Below are 18,109 nucleotides of genomic sequence, written 5' to 3' on the forward strand. Positions count from 1 at the left end.
CACAGAGAGAGAACACAGCTCGGTTGACACCTGCATACACGCCAGACCTGGGTTAAATACGTACTGTAATGGTTTTAAATACTTTTCTACACTTTACTGAGCATGTGTGGTGTATTGGAGCCTATGAAAAAGGAAACCCCGCCTTCTGGCCCTCTTTTCTGGCTCAATTGCACCAGGCAAGATCAATTGTGCACAGTCTTTAAATCCAAAACAATTACGCATTTGACCCAGGGGTCTGTTCCACAAAGAAATTACAAAGAAAAAAAAATGACAGTCAACCAGATAACTGCATGGAGTAAAACCTGGAACAGCCCTTTCCACTTCAATCCATATTCCAGATCCGGCCAATTTCATAATCCTGTTTAGTGGAACAGGGTCCTGGGTCAAATACGTAATCGTTTTGGATTTCAATAATTCTCTGAGCTTGACTGATCTTGTCTGGTGCGAATGAGCCAACCAAGAGGACAAGAAGGCAGGGTTTGCACATTCCATAGGTTCTAATGCACCAGACAAGCTCAGAAAAATAAAGAAAAGTATTTTAATTCAAAACAATGACGTATATGAGCCAGGTCTGATTCACGGCATGTTCAGCTACATCAAGGAATGGGGAGGGTGGGGCCCTGAATCCGTGGTATTCAGACTGTTTTGATCTAATCCCAATGGAGGACAAGAGGGAGAGAAAAGGAAAGTCCTTTAGGGAAGTTTCCACTTTGCCTCGTTTTCCACATCCTGCAGTCTAGATGAAAAATTGACAGGCATCTGTGAGCTAGATCTGCACCAGATTTTACGAGAAAAATATGTGCTTGCAGCTGGGTTCCATGATAACAGATACAGAGTGACGTTAGGCAGATTATTCTAATGAAAGAGTGCTGAGAATGTGCAGCGATCACACCTGAGCTGCACTTGTCCTCAAAAATGTTCAGAACAGAAACAGAAGTGTGTCAAATACAGAAGTTTAAACATACTCTATAAATAAACAGAAAAGACCAGATTCATAGACAAAGATTTGACTAAATTCAAATTTGAATGGAGAGTCTCAATTTAGTTTAGGAATAAGCTTCCTGTGAAACAAGCCTAATATTGATCAGCCTTATTGCAGTAAGACCATGCTTTCTTACAGCACAAATAGCCTGCTTGACAAATCTTGCTCACTAAGAGTATGTTACAGTACAGTTATTTAGCCAATGCTTTTTATCCGAAAGTGAGTTGATTAGACTACGCAGGGAGCAATGTGGGGTTTAGGGTCTTGCCCAAGGGCCCAACAGCTGTACTGATGCGGCTACACTGGGGTTTGAATCACCAAACTTCCAGATCCCAGTCAAGCAGCATAGCCACTAGCCTACAGAGTGCGCTTTATGTGAGGTCAGTCAGTTGGCTAACCGATGAGCCGGCTGTGGGCGGTACCTGGTAGTTCTGAGAGGTGACGGGCGGGGGAGGGGGCGGGACCTCAGGCTGTCTCTGCGCGTAGCCGTATTCGGTGGCGGCGTGGGCAGGCTGGTAGCCTCCGTAGGCGGTGACGGCGTTAGCGGCCGCTGCCACGGCGACGGGCGCCGGTCGGGCGACGGCCACAGTGGCGGCAGTGGGGGCGTAGGCGGCGGCTACGGTGTGAGCTGCCACCGGAGCCTGGTGCACCGTGTAGCTCGCCACCGTGGTGGGGTGCGTGTAGGCCACCGCCGGGGCCGGCTGCTGACTGCAGGAGAAACAGAGGGGTTAGCAGGAGGGGCAGTTACAATGGGAACAGGGACTACATACGGCACTGGGATTACATATCAGATCAATAGGCCTAAATCACAAAATTTTACTTCCACGTTAACAGACTGCGCTAGAACTTGCCTGACTGACATTTGCGATTATATTTATTGATTAGCCGTTAAAACTAGACCACATATACACATATAATCTAGTTCAGTCATACATCTTTGAAGAGAACAGGTATAATACAGTCTTTACTACTACGTCATCCTCAAAAAGCAATGACCTTCATCACTGGGGGAGTCATCGTTATAGGAACAGGGCTGAATGCGTGTTCAGCATGAGACTGCATTTAAGAGAGCACAGACACTGGCACATTCCAGCTGGATTCTGGATCTTTACACTGATAAGAGACTGTTGGGTTGGGATGTTTACAAATGAAGAATTTATAATGACATGACTTTGGAGGTCCGGGATAGGAATTACATTATATCCTATGTAAACACACATCATAGGCATCATATATTAGTAAGCAGACATCCGACAAACAGGACATGGTCCTCATACACAGAGCCACAGAACATGGTTTAAAAATATATATCTGGATCTACTCTGGCTTCAAAGCTCAGAACAGACTATAAATCAGACTTGTGAAAAAAGCTGTGGAAAGGACCACTAATTCTTCATCTAGGAAAGGCATTCCACCGACCGCACGGCAACTGAACATAACACACACTAGCAGTAAATTAAACATTCGGCTGAAACAAATGGAAGCTGCTCCATTGTAATACACACTGTTCATACTGCCCTGCACACAGATCACTTTCAGATGGGAACTGTGTGGAGGCCAATACGATCAAAACAAGTGGAGAAAATAAAAGCGTTCACCTTCGCCTCTTAGACCAGGGCAATCGCCCTGGAAGGACAACATGGAACACAACCAATGAGTTTCTTAAGTGCACCTGTATACGCCGCATTCATCCATCAAATTGCATTCTTAAAGGACCTTACAGACACACATTACAGTTTAGCTGACGCTTTTAACCACAGCGTCTGCTGAAGCAATGTGGGGTTAAGGGCCACGCTCAAGGACCCCAACAGCTGCACGGATCTTATGTCTACATCGAGACAAACATTCCAGGTCCGACTAGGCCACAGGCTCACTCTGTATATGGGGCTTATATCTGCTTGTGGCAAAGACTGGAAGCCACTCCAGAAAAGCGTCTAAAGCAAATAATGAGAATTGTGCAGCAATCGAGTGGGTGAGCAGCAGACTGACACACAAATGAGAAGGACAGTTATGAAACACTCAAGTCTCAGACTGGAGCATCTCTCTGATGAGACATTTCCCTGTCAGACAGAGATCCTGCATTCCACTGTGAGGATGAAAAATCCACTTGTGTATGTTGAACAGTTTATCTGGGAGTAGTAATGATGGTGTGTGGACTACATTCCCAATCTTCACCTGCTGCCTGAAATTTCTCCAGCAGACAGCAGTGTTATCCCGTCAGACATACTAACCATTTCTGACTGTAGTGAACAGTGAAACACATGGGAAATTAGCTAAGGAGAAACACGTTTGGGGCAATGGCTTCCAGCTGGTGTGTGGCCAGGAAACTCTTCAAAGCGAAGAACCATGAAAGCGGAGAGATACAGACCGAGCATCTTCCTGATGTGCTGAAGCTTAGCATGCGAAGCGCAGCTGCTTCGTGCGGAATGTCACTTCTCCGAAACGCGTGGCTCATCGGACTGTGAGCGGAATCCCAAAACAGTCTCCAGATAACGTGACACGTAAAGTCCCATATTTGTACACCTACTTATTTTACATCCTGATATCCATAAAACAATGTTTGTGTGGTTGCATGTACCAAAAACAATCTCTATCCAGTTGCATTCTCCAGTGCCTCCCATGAGCTTTGCCAAGTACAGGCTGTTTTAGTGACAGTCTTTACAGCTCATTGATATCATTGAACCTCTGTTCTGAATGGCTGGCTACCTCCAATTAATTGAACACTTGTCAGTGCTGAGTGCTTGTATTTGTCCCGGCTACAAGGTGGGCTGTGCTGAAGCACAGTGTATAGTAGTGTAGAGTACAGGGGTCAGCAACCCTGGTCCTGGAGAGCCGCAGGGTGTGCTGGCTTTCGTCTCCACCTTAAAATAAGCAACCGATTCAGACCCAAGAACCAGGTGAGGTGAGTTAACTGTGTAATCAACGGCTTTCATTGATCAATTAATGCCAAGTAACAAGGAAAGCCAGCACACCCTGCGGCTCTCCAGAACCAGGGCTGCCGACCCCTGGTATAGTAGCTTCTCCACTGGTGACAGCTCCAACCTGTCAGGCCTGCTGTCTCCTGTCCTCCGGCAGCTACATCACCCACAGCTCAGGAGAAACCTGAACAGAACAGGTCCATGACACTGCTGACTGGAAAACAAAGGTATTGCAGCAGATACGTTACGGATGAACGTTTTCTGAAATGAGAAGGGTAACGTTTCCCCACAGTTACACGCACAGGCATTTGGTAGGTAGGCTTCAGACGAGACCTAACGATCATTTGGACTCGTCATGTTGCCATGGAAGGCAACATCTGGAAGGCGGAAAACATATAATGGCACACTGTGAATATTGAGAAGCAGGCCTATGTGTTTATGTGCGTTTATACTGCCATCGCTAAAGACCAAGAGCTGAGGATCCCCATCAACCTACGGCACCTGGATGTGCTCAACATTCACAGAATACTTTCAATATTCCAGTCCCATTAAATCAGCAGGTTCCCTCTCCCGCTGCCAACACAGCTGGCTATGCAAACAGCAATCAGATCTCACTGAAGCTTCAAACGACCAGCAATTAAAGCGATACAGCTTAAACGGTAGCTAAGTTACATTTATGGGAGGAAAGAGATCAAGCATACTGCTTCTGTCGACTGAAGGTTAGTACAGCACATCTCAGCAATTACTTTCAGCGAATCAGGCACAGAAACATACAGACAACAGACTCTTAAAATAGGAAATGAGGAACAAGGAATTTGACAGTGTGGAACTGGATCTGGCGTAATGTATTAATTAATCCTGCGCCGAGACTTAGCGGCTTAAATTATTCACACCGTTCGGTCAGGACATGATATCCGGCCACAGCTTTGCATTCAGGAAGTATCCCGTCTCTCACACACAGAGCGCGGGCCCCGTCTCTCACACACAGAGCGCGGGCCCCGTCTCTCACACACAGAGCGCGGGCCCCGTCTCTCACACACAGAGCGCGGGCCCCGTCTCTCACACACAGAGCGCGGGCCCCGTCTCTCACACACAGAGCGCGGGCCCCGTCTCTCACACACAGAGCGCGGGCCCCGTCTCTCACACAGTGCGCGGGCCCCGTCTCTCACACAGAGCGCGGGCCCCGTCTCTCACACACAGAGCGCGGGCCCCGTCTCTCTCACACAGAGCGCGGGCCCCGTCTCTCACACAGAGCGCCGGCCCCGTCTCTCACACAGAGCGCCGGCCCCGTCTCTCACAAAGCCTACTGAACAGAGCATCAGAGGAAGAGCACAGCAAGCTTGCCAGGAAAGAGTTAAATGCACAGTACACTCACTCACTCCCTGTAGTGCAAATGCTGACATACTGCAACCTTAATTAGAGAGAGAGGAGTCAGCGAGAGAGGGACTCAGGTGCCAGGGCACACAGGTGAGCTGAAATATTCAATTTCCAGTGGTACACAGTAAAAGCAGCGGCTCCTCAGAATAAACCAGCTTTCCACTGCACATAATGGGTGTGCTGTACACAGCTTCAGAGAGTGATGGACTTAGAACACTTTCAACCATCAGCAGTCTGTCAGCTGTCTGATCAACCAGGCTAACTAACGAGACCTTAAAGATGGAAATCACTTTTCATATTCTACATTAATATTCTTTATTAAAGCACAGAGACACACACTGAGATTGATGGGTGGTGATTTGTACCACAAAGGAGGGGAGGCATTCCCCTTCATTCTCTGGTTTTAAGGTCAAATCTCAATTTCACACGACTGCTCTGCCCAGGGTGAGCTATACAGTGTGCAAGGCGAATTCAAACATGTGATGGATGCAGTTCAGCTGGGCTACAGATGGGCTGCAAATGTCTCCGGATACACCAGCTTTAGGGGATCTGCAGACACAACTCTGCCCGATGGCCCAGTCTCACAATCCCAAACCCAAAATGCAGGAATGGCAACAACAATCCGATTCAGAGAAAAGGAAAACTCAATACTACTGCTAATTAAATGGGAATTTGATAATCAAGGTGTCTGACCTAGTGAAAGACACAGCACCTCACCTTGCATGCAGCCACACAAAACACCACCTGGCTGCCATTTTGTTTGCCTTCCTCGGCACAGACCTGAAACCGCATTATCCGCATTATTTGTCCAATGGATCAGGTTTCCACCGTGATGCCACTAAACTACATGTAGAATGACATCTTCCACACGAGTCAGGCAGGGAACGTGAAAGAGGAAAATCATCAGGGGCACAAGAGAAACAATTTCTCTAATTCTACAAAATCAAAAAAATAGGAGACTGACTCCTAAGTCCTTCAGAAAAAAGAAAAACAGAGAGAAAGTTTTAAGGGGAAATACTGAAATACTGAAGCACAACCCACGAGCCAACTGGCAGACAGTGCTCCAAGCGTGCAGTATGGAGTGGAAACACAAAAACACAAGAATGTGCAGTATGCTGCAGAAAATATGCTTTGCCATCCATTTTAGAACACTTACATATATTTTGGATAAGGTCAGGGGCGCACAAGGCCGGTCCTGGAGGGGTGATTTGTGTGTGCGTTTTTGCTCCAACCAAGTACCTTCTAATGACATCTCTCTTACATTACATGACATTTTATTTAGCAGACGCTTCCAAGGCGTTGTACGAAGAAGTGCATATCAAGGTCATTAGAACATACATACAGAGCAGGTTCACAAAGAAACCTGCACACTATGCTGGTTCACTCCTGTACTTGGGCACAGGGAAATCTTTAGGATGCACTTGCAGTCTGTGGATACGCTCATACAAATGTCAGATCAAGTTATGATGGAGCCAATTAAATCATTTAGAGCAGGGGTCGTCACAAAATCCTGAAACGGATTGGCCTTTTCCTGTGCACCAAAGGCTGGATTATCTGAATTAGCTAAATCTTTGTTTTCAGGATTACTTTAAACTGCAAACATTCACATTCTAGTTATGAACATCTTTTGTGATAATCTAAAGAAATAATTTCTCTAGATTATTTCTTCCATAAATTTACAATATATATTTTCGACATATAGCTGTGCTCCCAAGTGACAATTTTTTCTAAAACCAGCCAAAACTGGTCAAACTAGTCTAAGTTCCGTCGAAACCTTTAGCTGGCTAACTACCATCTTAACCTGCTTTGACAAGCATTGTCCAGGTAGAGACCATCGTTAAGCAGCCACAAATCACCGATTGCTAGCCAAGTGTCGAAAAACACACTGTATGTATGTTTGAATCTGTTGCAAATGTAGCTATCAATTTCGGATAAGGACAAACGTTAGCGACATTCAATTGATCCAGCGATATTTAGATAAGGCAAACATATTTAGCCAATACATTAGCTATACCGACCAACCAGGTGCACTCCGACTATACAGGCGAGCAGTTGGAATCCAATATCAATTATTAAATGATTCGCCTAGGCTTATTCGATGGATGCGGTTTTGCTTGAGATGATATGGGACCAATGTAACATTCACACAGTCCTTGAAAAACGTAGCTGGACTACTGGTAGCTTTTCAGCCAAAGACTGAAGAATGAACAATGTCGTTTGCACGGACACCTGAAGTCCCATACGATTTAACATTTTAGTTCTCTCCACAAATACGAAGAGCATGACTATTTACACTGGAGACCAACAATATCCTCAAGTTAGTAGTGTAGTACTGGTTCTTTCACTTTGATTGGATTGTAGTTTGCAAGCTAGTATAACCCAATATGACAGCACACCTCAACATTAACAGTAGCAATAAACAATGATGTAAACAATTTCCACAGCTAAGGAAATGCCATATGCATGCAGGTTAAGAGGATGGATGGGTGCATGTTACACAACTACACTAGTTAGAATTAATGTGACAATTCAACTGCACCTCGCCACCCACCAATTCGCTCAGCACTCACCACCCACCCCCTCCTCCTCCTCTCCCTGAGCGAACAATAGTTGGAAATATAGCTGGCAAACTAGCTACTGAACAATGACTACGCCAGCTAGCTAATAACATTACAAAAGGTTTTAACCATACAGGGACGGGCTCGGCAACTGATACAATAAGCGTTCCCACTCAACCGATTAGTTCTCCCATTGAAACCTATTTTTATACAGTCTATGATTGAAACCATACCTGTACTGCGCAGCAGCACCATGGGTAAATCCAAAGTAGTTGCCGGTAGCCATTTTGGCATCTTCACCTAGCCGGCTGGGCACTGCGGACAAAAGAAATATAATAATAGTAATCGATCATTTGTGGACGAGATAACTAGAGCTGCTGGCTTACTTGCAAGCTAATATCAGTGAGCTTTTTGGCTTGCTATATCGTGCCTGCCCAGGCGCATTACAGAGAGGTATGCACGCTCGTGAGACATGGTTCTTCTAGGACGCATTATCCAGCGATTCTGTCATATCGGCATCTTAGCTGAGCTCCCGACCTTTTCACATGTCTACTAGAAAGTAAATGTAATCGTTTGATTGCATTACTTACCATAGGTGAAGGACACTACTGGGCATATGGGAATCATTGGGTTCCTGTTTTCCGACGAACTCTGACTCTTCACCCTTCCGATATATATTTATATAGCAGAAGGTCATACCAGGAAATGGCTATTGACGCACATGCGCATTCGTGTGATGTTGATGGGATTTGTAGTTTTGAACATTGGAATAACTGATTTTTTTTCACCCAAGGTCGAATAGTTATTTATTTATTTTTTTGTCTTATGTAATTATTTGTTATTCCTTAATTTAAAATAAACCGCTACAAATATTCCATTAAACATTAATAATTTCATATTTGCTTTCTAAAAGGAGGAGAGGGTTGCAGAGATCACCAATCCATATGGCCTACACACCACTCACTACCGATCAATACCCCAAGGGCACATTTCATAATCTCAGCAAAAAGTGAAAAATGATAATTGCTACCCTGATTTATACTTTCCAGTTAGCCTAAACTGCATGCCTTTGGGCAGAAACTGGAGTCCAAAGAGGAAATGCATGTAGCCACAGCCTTTGGCTGGCTTGGCATTCTAACTCAGTATCTGTGTGCTGTGAAGCATGTGCTACTCACTGTACCAGTGTATATGTGTGCATGTGTATTTTTATATGTGATATATGATTATATACAAATGTATCCATTTTGACTAAAATATCCTAGACTCTCAGAAAGGTGAAAATTGCCTAAAAAGGTGCAATGCTTGTCACTGGGGTGGTACCCTATAGCTAGATTTGTATTATTATTAACCTTTATTTATACAAGTTGACTGAGCACACATGCACTTTTGCAGCAACGTGCTGTTAAAGCCCTCTAGAATTTATTGATATTCAGTGGAATCCATTATTCCTTCCACTTGCACTGTACCCCCAGCTGCCACCCAACCCCAAAGCATAATGGATCCACCTCCATGCTTCACAGTTGGCAAGGTGGCCAAAAGGTTCTCAATGTTTTCTTTTACATACTTCATAGGGCACACACACCATTCACTCACACACTCATACCTACAGGCAATTTAGACTCTCCAATCAGCCTAACCTACATGTCTTTGGACTGTGGGAGGAAACCAGAGTACCCAGAGGAAACCCACGCAGACACGGGGAGAACATGCAAACTCCGCACAGAGAGGCCAACGGGGATTCGAACCCAGAACCCCACTGCACCATCCGTGCCACCACTTTTACATACTTCAGACGCTTAATTTTGTGTTGAGGTTGTTCCTTGTGGCAACTCTGCCACTCTGTTGTTGAAGGTACGTTGTCCTGTGAACAGCTAGACCTGTGTTTGCTACTCTTTTTTGCAAAGATGTGTGGGTTCTTCTGAGCGTTTCTCACCAGATCTCAGTCCATTCTATCTGAAATCTTTCTTGGTCTTCCAGACGTTGCGTTAATTTCAACTACTCCACTTATCTTCCATTTTCTAATAATGTTTCTGACAGTGGAAATAGGTAGTTACATTTAGGAGAACATTTTTGTAGCCTACTCCTTCTTAGTGGAAATGAACCATCTTCATTCTGAAATCCTTAACTGAAATCCATTCTGACAACTGTTTAGAGGTTGTTAACACCAGACAGAGCAGCCACTGCAGTTGGATACATGGAGAAGGCATGGAGTTACTTCAGAATGGAAAGTTCAGCCCTGGAATTATACTCACCTGACTCACTGAAACCCTGACGAGTAAATCATGTGGATCTGGGCCATAGTAATAATATTTTTTAAAAAGTAACAAAACATTTTCCAAAAGTGTTCCTAAACTTTTGCACAGGACCCTTTTCCTTTTTTTAAATATAATTCATAAAAAAGTATAAAATAAAAAGCAATCTTGCTTAAATATTTGCAGAATGGTCTGATGTTTATCCATGTAGGGTTCAGGTTTTCTTTCAATCACATACAGATTAATTGTAACATACATTTAATCCAGGGGTGCCAAAATGTTTGCACCCCACTGTAGTTTGATTACTTTAATGTTGTGACACGTTGAGGTGTCCAATGACATCCCAACAAGTTGTAGTTGTAGTCCCTCTCTGCTGTTATTTTGGGCATGACAACCGTAAGAAAAGGCTAAAAGTTATTAATGGGTATCTTTAAAATAAAAGGGAAGGGGTGACGCTCTAGTTTACGCCGCAAACGACAGAACTCCATTCCCCATAATCCAGCGATAGCGGCATGCATACAGATAGCCAATAGAACATGATCGCTCTGAGTTAAGAGGCGCAAGGAGACTTCCAGCCGCGTACCAGCCAGACAGTTTAGTTGCCAACGAACCAGCAGCGGTATAATCAATGTAAGTATCGTACCTTTTCCTTCGGAGAGCAGTGCAATGTCGGAACACCAAAATAGGACAAAGCATCGGAATGAATTAAAATAAACCTAGCCGTGTCAAGTACGACATGCATGAGGCCTTCCCGTTAAGTGCCCTTGCATCTAACTGTGTACCGATAAATTATTGCAACGAATCACTTCATGAGTTCATTAGTGGTTATCACTAGAGAAGGAAATAGATTGTATTTGTTTTGCGAGAGCACATGGTCAGAAATTGGGAAGATCAATGTCCGGCTAGGCCTCGGTCGAGAGTACGTACGAACACTATTTAATAACAGGTTAGCTAGCCACATAAATATAGGCAACAATTAATTTTCGATCCGTTATTGGTGATGTTCGATATAACTGCGTATCCGAATACTACGTCGATGTTTTGGGTTGTGAGTTAAAAGTTGTTCGCTATCTACCTGATATCATTCTCAATTTCCATTCTCTGCTCGTTTAACATTATATATTAAAATATTATAATATTATTTGATATTAAATCCATTTTGATCTAGCTGACCTAGGTCATAAGATGATATCAATCTACCTGTAATCCCTTGTCACAAACATCGAACCGTCAAAAAACAATCGAGTGACACCACATTACTCCATTTTAATTTGTTGTAATTCGTCGAAATTAATTTACGCCGAATTGTAATCTTTCTCTCCTCCTCCCTCCTGTTTCAGAATGCCAAAATCAAAGGACGATTTGTCATCCTCTCCTGGAAGTGAATCAGACAGTGAAGTGGAGACCAAGGTTTGCCAATCGGCTTCCAGTCGATTTTGCATAAACTCAGTACAAAGTTCACTCTCATTGTACATATTTGCCGAACTCATGAATCCACTGTCATAACTACTATCTCAGACTCTGCATGATACTATTTTATAAGGAATTGTGGGAAATAACAATCTGCCAAGAGCCATGCACACAGAAATACTGTAAAACTGAAGCTTCACTCACACATTTGCTTCTGCTAAAGTAAATTAAATGACTTGTTTAACACCGTTAATAATCTGCCATGCCCGATATGACTGCAAAAAAAATGCATCTGCTCATTTCTCAGTTTTTGATCCATTGTTCTACCTGCGTGTTGGCAGAACCATTATTTTTGTGTAATTTCCACAGCGCTGGTTGATTTGACATGAATACATTTCACACCCTTGCTTTGTACAATCTATAATTTGGTGGCAGATAATTTTCATTACTCGGCTGTGCTTTGTATGGCCTCTGTACAAATGCTTTTTGCACATTGCAGTCGACTGACTTCCTACTGTGTGACCTAATTAGGCCCCCTGGGTACTACAATCTATAAAAGATGTGAATCTTGCCATATCGGGTGCAGTATGTGTGCATGTGGAATAATGGTGATGCCAGATCAGCGGCCATTCTCCTAATGGCAGACAAAAGAAGCAATCTGACAAACAGAAAATGGCCTCTGAAAGCACTGTATGAAAGGCTTAAATTTTCCAGTCTGCAATAAAAACAACAATGGGCTAACAGTGGACAGTGTTGGCATGCCTTACACAGCGTGAGTGGTACCACACTGGCATGTAACCAGCATTTAGGTGGCATTGGGATTGCATGTCAGGTGTGACTAGCAGCAGAGGGTAGCAGTCATGGGTATCGGGTGCTAAACCGGTATCGGAGTGAGAATTTTTCTGTTTCTGTTTTCTTGCTCCTGGACTTACTGCTGTACCAGTGACCTGCATTACGGGTCTTGAAGGTGAAGGGTATGAACTCTTGTGTATTTTAAAGCAGGATTGCTGAGTTGGCTCTAACTGCACTAATTAAAACCCTGTTCCCTCCCAAATCTGGAACTTGGAAAAAGAGCTGTTCCGATTTTTACTCAGAGCTGTTATCCAGCTAACTGAGTAATCCTGCTTTGTGATATACCCCCTGATGCCCTCACCAGCAAGCCTCTGACGGTTTACACACTGCAGGGTGCACAGTACTGCCAGAATGATGATTGGAGGATGACAGCCGTTTGCTCATAGGTGTTTGCTCGTTTGGTTTGAGAGATTAATTCCGATTCCGTTGTAATCATGACAACACTACATCTACCAAAACAAAACCCCATGTCTGACTGCTGCGGTCATAGTTGGTTAATGCCATAGTGACTGCGACTGATGTCAGCCTGCAACTACAAGCCGCAACATGCACCTGTGGCAAGTTTGTGAAGTCATCATGGCTGCTTCCCGAGTTCAGTTATCTGTGCATTTCTATTTTTGTATTTTTTGACATTATAATATTCAGTGTTTTCCAAAACCTTTTCTTGGACATTGTGTGAGAAATGCATTTGAACATTGTGCTTTCAGTTGCTGTCTGTGTCATGTTGGAAACAGCCTTTGCTGAGTTGTCAGTGATTCCTTTCTCTGAACTGGCAGGTGTTACCACATCGGTAATGCCACATACTGTACCCCCCCCCCCCCCCCCACTCCCAGGCCAAGAGGAAGAAGCCAAATGCTCCAGAGAAACCAGCCAAGAAGCCGAAGACTGGGGAGAGCTCCCGGGGAGGTGCGTCTTCCAAAGGTGACAGCAAAGATGACAACATGTTCCAGGTAGGAGTAGCCCGCTTTGACACTGATCATTTAAGGATTACAGGGCCTGTTTCCACAGGTGCTGCTTTTAGACTGGTGGATGGATGAGGCTTTATGGGCTCCACTCATCAGTAGCTCACTAAACTGAACATGACGGGGGTTTTGCTATCAGTCTTTAGTGCAGTGGTTCATAGCCTGGGTTTGAAAGAAGCATAGGTATATATTTTATTTTCCAATAAAATATATACCTATGTTTTGAAGAAATCATATTTTATTTTTCCAATTACGAAGGGTTCGGTGAATGCACTGATGAAGCTTGCAGGGTTCAGTACCTCCAATAAGGTTAAGAACCACTGCTTTAGTGGCTTGTGGGAGCAGTGATCTTATTCAAACCAGGTTACATTTCACGCAGTTGAGTGATGTAATCTATTCAGTTGTTTCAGTGAAGAGTTATAAACATTCATATTCCCACCCAGGTACCAGTGCTTGTGTTGTCTACTTCAATCAGCTCTGGCCTTTCTAGTGTTAAGTGTTGAATATTGCTTGTACAGAGCATCTTGTTGAGATTCAGAAATGTTTAATTTGTGTGTATGTGTGTGTGTGTGTGTGTGTACGCGTGTGTTTATGTATGTGTGTGTTTGTGTACGTGTGTGTGTGTGTGTGTGTGTGTGTGTGTGTAAGATTGGGAGGATGAGGTATGTCACAGTCAGGGACTTCAGGGGAAAGGTCCTGATTGACATCCGTGAGTACTGGACGGACCCGTCAGGTGAAATGAAGCCAGGGAAGAAAGGTACGCTAGTTTCATTTAGCCCCCTTTAAAATCACACACCTGACAAATGTAATGAACCTTCATTCATGACATCATCCAAAGCACGCATTTCTTACTTTACCTTGGCTTATTCTAGCAAGCAGCCTTCCAGTTTCATCCTGGGTCACTTGTTGTATATGGCTGACATTATTACACCCCCTACCTCCTCTGCTTTGGCCCTCTGTCAACAGTGCAGCGGGTATTACCGTAAATGTAGAGGAGGAGACTAGTCTAGTGCTCATCAACTCATTATTCATTAATTTCATATTATTAATTTGCTTCAGATGACTTGTTGCCCACTTGGTCTATGAGCATGTGCCTTGGTTAAAGAAACGACAGGAACACTTTACTTGAACCCCTCACCATAAGGCTGTCATAACACTGTCATTCTCATACCGTAACAGCTGTCACACGATGGCATAATTCTGACATTTGGTCTGAAAAACAGCTGAAACTCTTGCTTTTATGCATTTAGTTGCTGCCACATGATTGGCTGATTAAATATTTGCATTAGCAAGCTGGTGTACAGGTTTACCTAATAAAGTGATCACTGAGTGTATGTCATGATATCTACAGAAAAGTATGACCGTCATATCATTTGGCATCTACTAACATCTTCTGTTATGCCATCGTGTGTCCGCTATGTTATGTATGACAGTGTTATGTCAGCCTTTTGGCGAGGGGTTCAAGTAAAGTGAACCACAATATCTTGACATCCATTTTAAATCTGCAGGCATTTCCTTGAATCCAGAACAGTGGAGTCAGCTGAAAGAGCAGATATCTGATATCGACGACGCTGTGAAGGGACTGTAAACCCTCGGATATTGTTTAGAAGTTGAGCTTAATTTTGCGTTTTTAGATTTTGCCGCTGACGTTTACACTGGCGTAAAAAAAGGTTTTCCAACAGACAAATTTTTTTTTCTTTTTTCTTTTCTTTAAAAAAATTAATAAAAAAAAAAGCCCCACGAATCTTTACAGTTGAACTGACTTTGAATATATTCTGCATGTACTGTTGTAGTGTGTTTTGTGCAATGCCAGTGGGGTACCATGTCGTTTTTGGACTGCTCAGTGTAGGGGGGGGGTAAGAATGGGCGGTGGGGCGGGGTACAGTTCTTGGTGTTCAATAAAGGCCACAAATGTTCTCCACTTTAAAATGTTCCTGTTTTGTCATTCATCTTTGAGTACTTCAGCTTTGCAGTACTTGTTTTGTTTTTTTCCCCTCAAAGCATCACAATAACCACAGTATGCCATAGAGGACCTTGTAATACAGGTTTGCATTTCAACCAATCAAGTACTCAGTCATATGCATTTAACTGCAATAAAGTACAGAATGAAAGCAACAGATGTTATTGAGACAACATAAACAACACATTTCACTTTATATACATTCTGTGCTATTTAGCATTGTTAGCATTGTGTTTTACCTGAACGGTGTAAATTGATCTATGAAAGCTAAACCATGTAAAACCGAATGGGCCGTTTGGGGTTTTCAACTCTGTGTGACCCATTTATATAGCGTGGGACCACTCAAATTCGTAATAGTTTCCACTGTCTTCACTTGGGGAAATGTAATCGTGTTAAGGAGTAAAGGTTGACAGATGTAGATGTTTACTATCCAGCTGGTGGCTGTGCTCGTGCTGTCCTGTTTTGCTGTGACTTGATGTTTCTGTGCAGATGATCTGGGGTCTGTGCGCACCTACCCCTCCCCAGATTCAGACCAGACACTGCCGTGACAACTGTGTTTTCAGTTTAGTGATCAAAAGGGCCATCCGCCCCACTGCATTTGATGTCAGAATTTAATCAGGGCCTTTGTTGTGTCGTGTCTGAATACCCAGGACTGATGGCGGAGCATCATGGATGTGACGGACCCGTGAAAGATAAGCCATATAATGGCTTTCTGCGCACTGGTTACAGGGGAACAGGAACCCAGATGCAATTAGCTTTTCAAAACAGAGTCGGTTTTTATTAGAAATGGTATTATTTATCTGTTCTTTTCGATGAACCAAGTAATGGGTGAACAAATGGCCATTGGCTGCAGCTGAATGGGATCTCTGAGCCTGGAAACTAGGCTTCAGCTTTTCAAATGTGTGATTGTGTGTTTTCTGAAAAGGTGTGCTCATTTTGAGAGAGATAAAATATGCCGCATACAGCTTGTATAAAAAGAGTCAGGATTAACATTTCAAAACTGCTCAGTATTTGTTAAAGGTGTTATACCCAGCAAGTCAGAATAGATGACTATACTGTATTATTTATTATATATCGCCTCTGAGTGTTAACAGTCCCTTGATTGATTAAATGGCCATTGTGAAGGCATTGTGAAAGAAAATGGAAGCAAAAATGAATCTTGTTGAGGGAAACCCTTTTTGCCACAAGGTGGTGCTATTTACAAACTTTTTCTCTCTCTCTGTTTCTTGTATTTCACTTGCCCCCCAATACCCAGAACTGCAGCTGGGAAAAACATGTCTGGAACAACGGGATTTACATGAAGCATTAAACTGTTCTCCCTGAATGTGATTATTATTAATTTTGTGAACACTGCAGACGGTCATGTTATATGAATAATACACAAAAAGATTAATTCAGAAATGTCATGTTATACTTTAGGATATTGAATGACGGGGTGTATCCACAGTATGTGCCCAATCAGTGATGTGTTTTGGAAAGCAAACCTCCAAGATGCCAAATAAAGTATTTTCTGTGAAGCATTCACTTCTTGTGAAGGGCTTAATGTTATACAGGGACAAGTGGCACCTTGAGGTGCCACTCAATAATGAGGATTAACAAAGATCCCAAATATATTTGTAATTTAGCAGCCTGCTTCAGCTTTTGTGCTGCATGACACAGAGAGATAAACCACCACAAATATGGATCCTCAGAACCATTTAGCCATGATACAGTCTAACAGCATAACCACGGTAATGATTTATTAGTGTCATAAGAGAGATTGAGTAACATCTGCAGAAGCATTCATCCGCCGCCCAGCTGCTGAAGTGTGGCATGTGATGAAGTGCGAAGGTCTGTCACAGTGAGTTATAAAGAGAAAGATATATCCCCTCTTACACACGCAAGGCTTCCCCCCTCAAATCAGGCTGGAAAGGGATACTCTTTTCTTGCTCTGTGGTATGGATGTTCCTCTTTTCTTGCTCTGTGGTATATATTTGACCCTTCTTGCTCTGTGGTATGGATGCAATTATTTTCTTGCTCTGTGGTATGGGTTTACTCTTCCTGCTATGTTGTATAGATGTGACTCTTCTTGCTCAGTGGTACGGATGTAACTCTTTTCTTGCTCTGTGGTACGGTAGTTACTCCTTTCTTGCTCTGTGGTACGGTAGTTACTCCTTTCTTGCTCTGTGGTATGGATGTTACTCTCTTCTTGCTCTGTGGTATGGATGATACGCTCTTGCTCTGTGGTATGGATGTTACACTTTTCTTGTTCTGTGGTATGGATGATATGCTCTTGCTCTGTGGTATGGATGTTACACTTTTCTTGCTCTGTGGTATGGATATTACCCTTCTTGCTCTGTGGTATAGATGTACCTGAGCAACCTGCAGGCACTTGGCAATGCGGGAACACCAGCTGAGAAAGTGGGATACTGAGAGAGGCTGCTTCTCACATATAAAGAGGGGGTGACCCTAGAATGGTTTTAAGATGGATTGAGGCAGTGTATGGAGAAGGGAGGGGAAAATGAAAAGGCAGATCTGGGGTGGGTCCACTTACAGATGCCTTCACCGTTGGAAAAGTCCACATCTGCCTTCATTTGTGTGATCTGGAATGTCCCATCTCACGCATCAGGGTGTGTGTGTTTGTGTGTGTATGTGTGTGTGTGCATATGCTTGTGCATGTGTGGGTATGTGCGTGTGTGTGTGTGCGCATGTATGTGCGTATGCGTGTGCTTGTGTGCGTGGAATATGCCATAGCTCACTGGAAGCCCTGGTGTAAAGTTGCTCTGTCTGCTCCCTGAAACACAGGTGTAGTGTATCTGTATAATACCACTATTCTCTGAGAGAGGAATGCAGGTGTGA

At 43.5% G+C, this 18,109-nt stretch overlaps 2 protein-coding genes across 6 annotated transcripts in view; one reads left to right on the forward strand and one right to left on the reverse strand.

Annotated features, from left to right (window-relative positions):
* The window catches only part of zfr (zinc finger RNA binding protein), a 28,191-nt gene extending 19,657 nt beyond the window's left edge, over positions 1-8,534 (reverse strand). For 3 of the 4 annotated variants that reach the window (XR_009710003.1, XM_061260066.1, XM_061260068.1), the window contains exons 1-3: positions 8,426-8,534; positions 8,069-8,150; positions 1,405-1,690 (exon numbers count right to left, since the gene is read on the reverse strand). Coding sequence is in view for 3 of the 4 variants with exons in the window: in XM_061260066.1 (XP_061116050.1) it covers positions 1,405-1,690; positions 8,069-8,150; positions 8,426-8,462 (405 nt within the window). In the remaining variant the exon portion in view is untranslated. Of the gene's footprint in view, positions 1-1,404; positions 1,691-8,068; positions 8,151-8,221; positions 8,251-8,425 lie in introns of those variants that run through there. The other variant, XM_061260067.1, reaches the window with a different exon arrangement.
* Positions 8,535-10,552: 2,018 nt separating this feature from the next.
* sub1b (SUB1 regulator of transcription b) lies at positions 10,553-15,059 on the forward strand. 2 transcript variants are annotated; one of them, XM_061260340.1, is made up of 5 exons: positions 10,553-10,717; positions 11,428-11,497; positions 13,183-13,299; positions 13,960-14,068; positions 14,820-15,059. In XM_061260340.1, the coding sequence occupies exons 2-5, from the start codon at positions 11,429-11,431 to the stop codon at positions 14,897-14,899; spliced, it is 375 nt and encodes a 124-aa protein (XP_061116324.1). In that variant the 5' UTR covers positions 10,553-10,717; position 11,428; the 3' UTR covers positions 14,900-15,059. The 2 variants fall into 2 exon arrangements, with proteins under 2 accessions (XP_061116324.1, XP_061116323.1); XM_061260339.1 differs by lacking the exon at positions 10,553-10,717 and adding an exon at positions 10,855-11,006.
* Positions 15,060-18,109: the final 3,050 nt, after the last annotated feature.

Source organism: Conger conger, chromosome 11 (genome assembly GCF_963514075.1).
Source record: "Conger conger chromosome 11, fConCon1.1, whole genome shotgun sequence".
NCBI classification, from domain to species: Eukaryota; Metazoa; Chordata; class Actinopteri; order Anguilliformes; family Congridae; genus Conger; species Conger conger.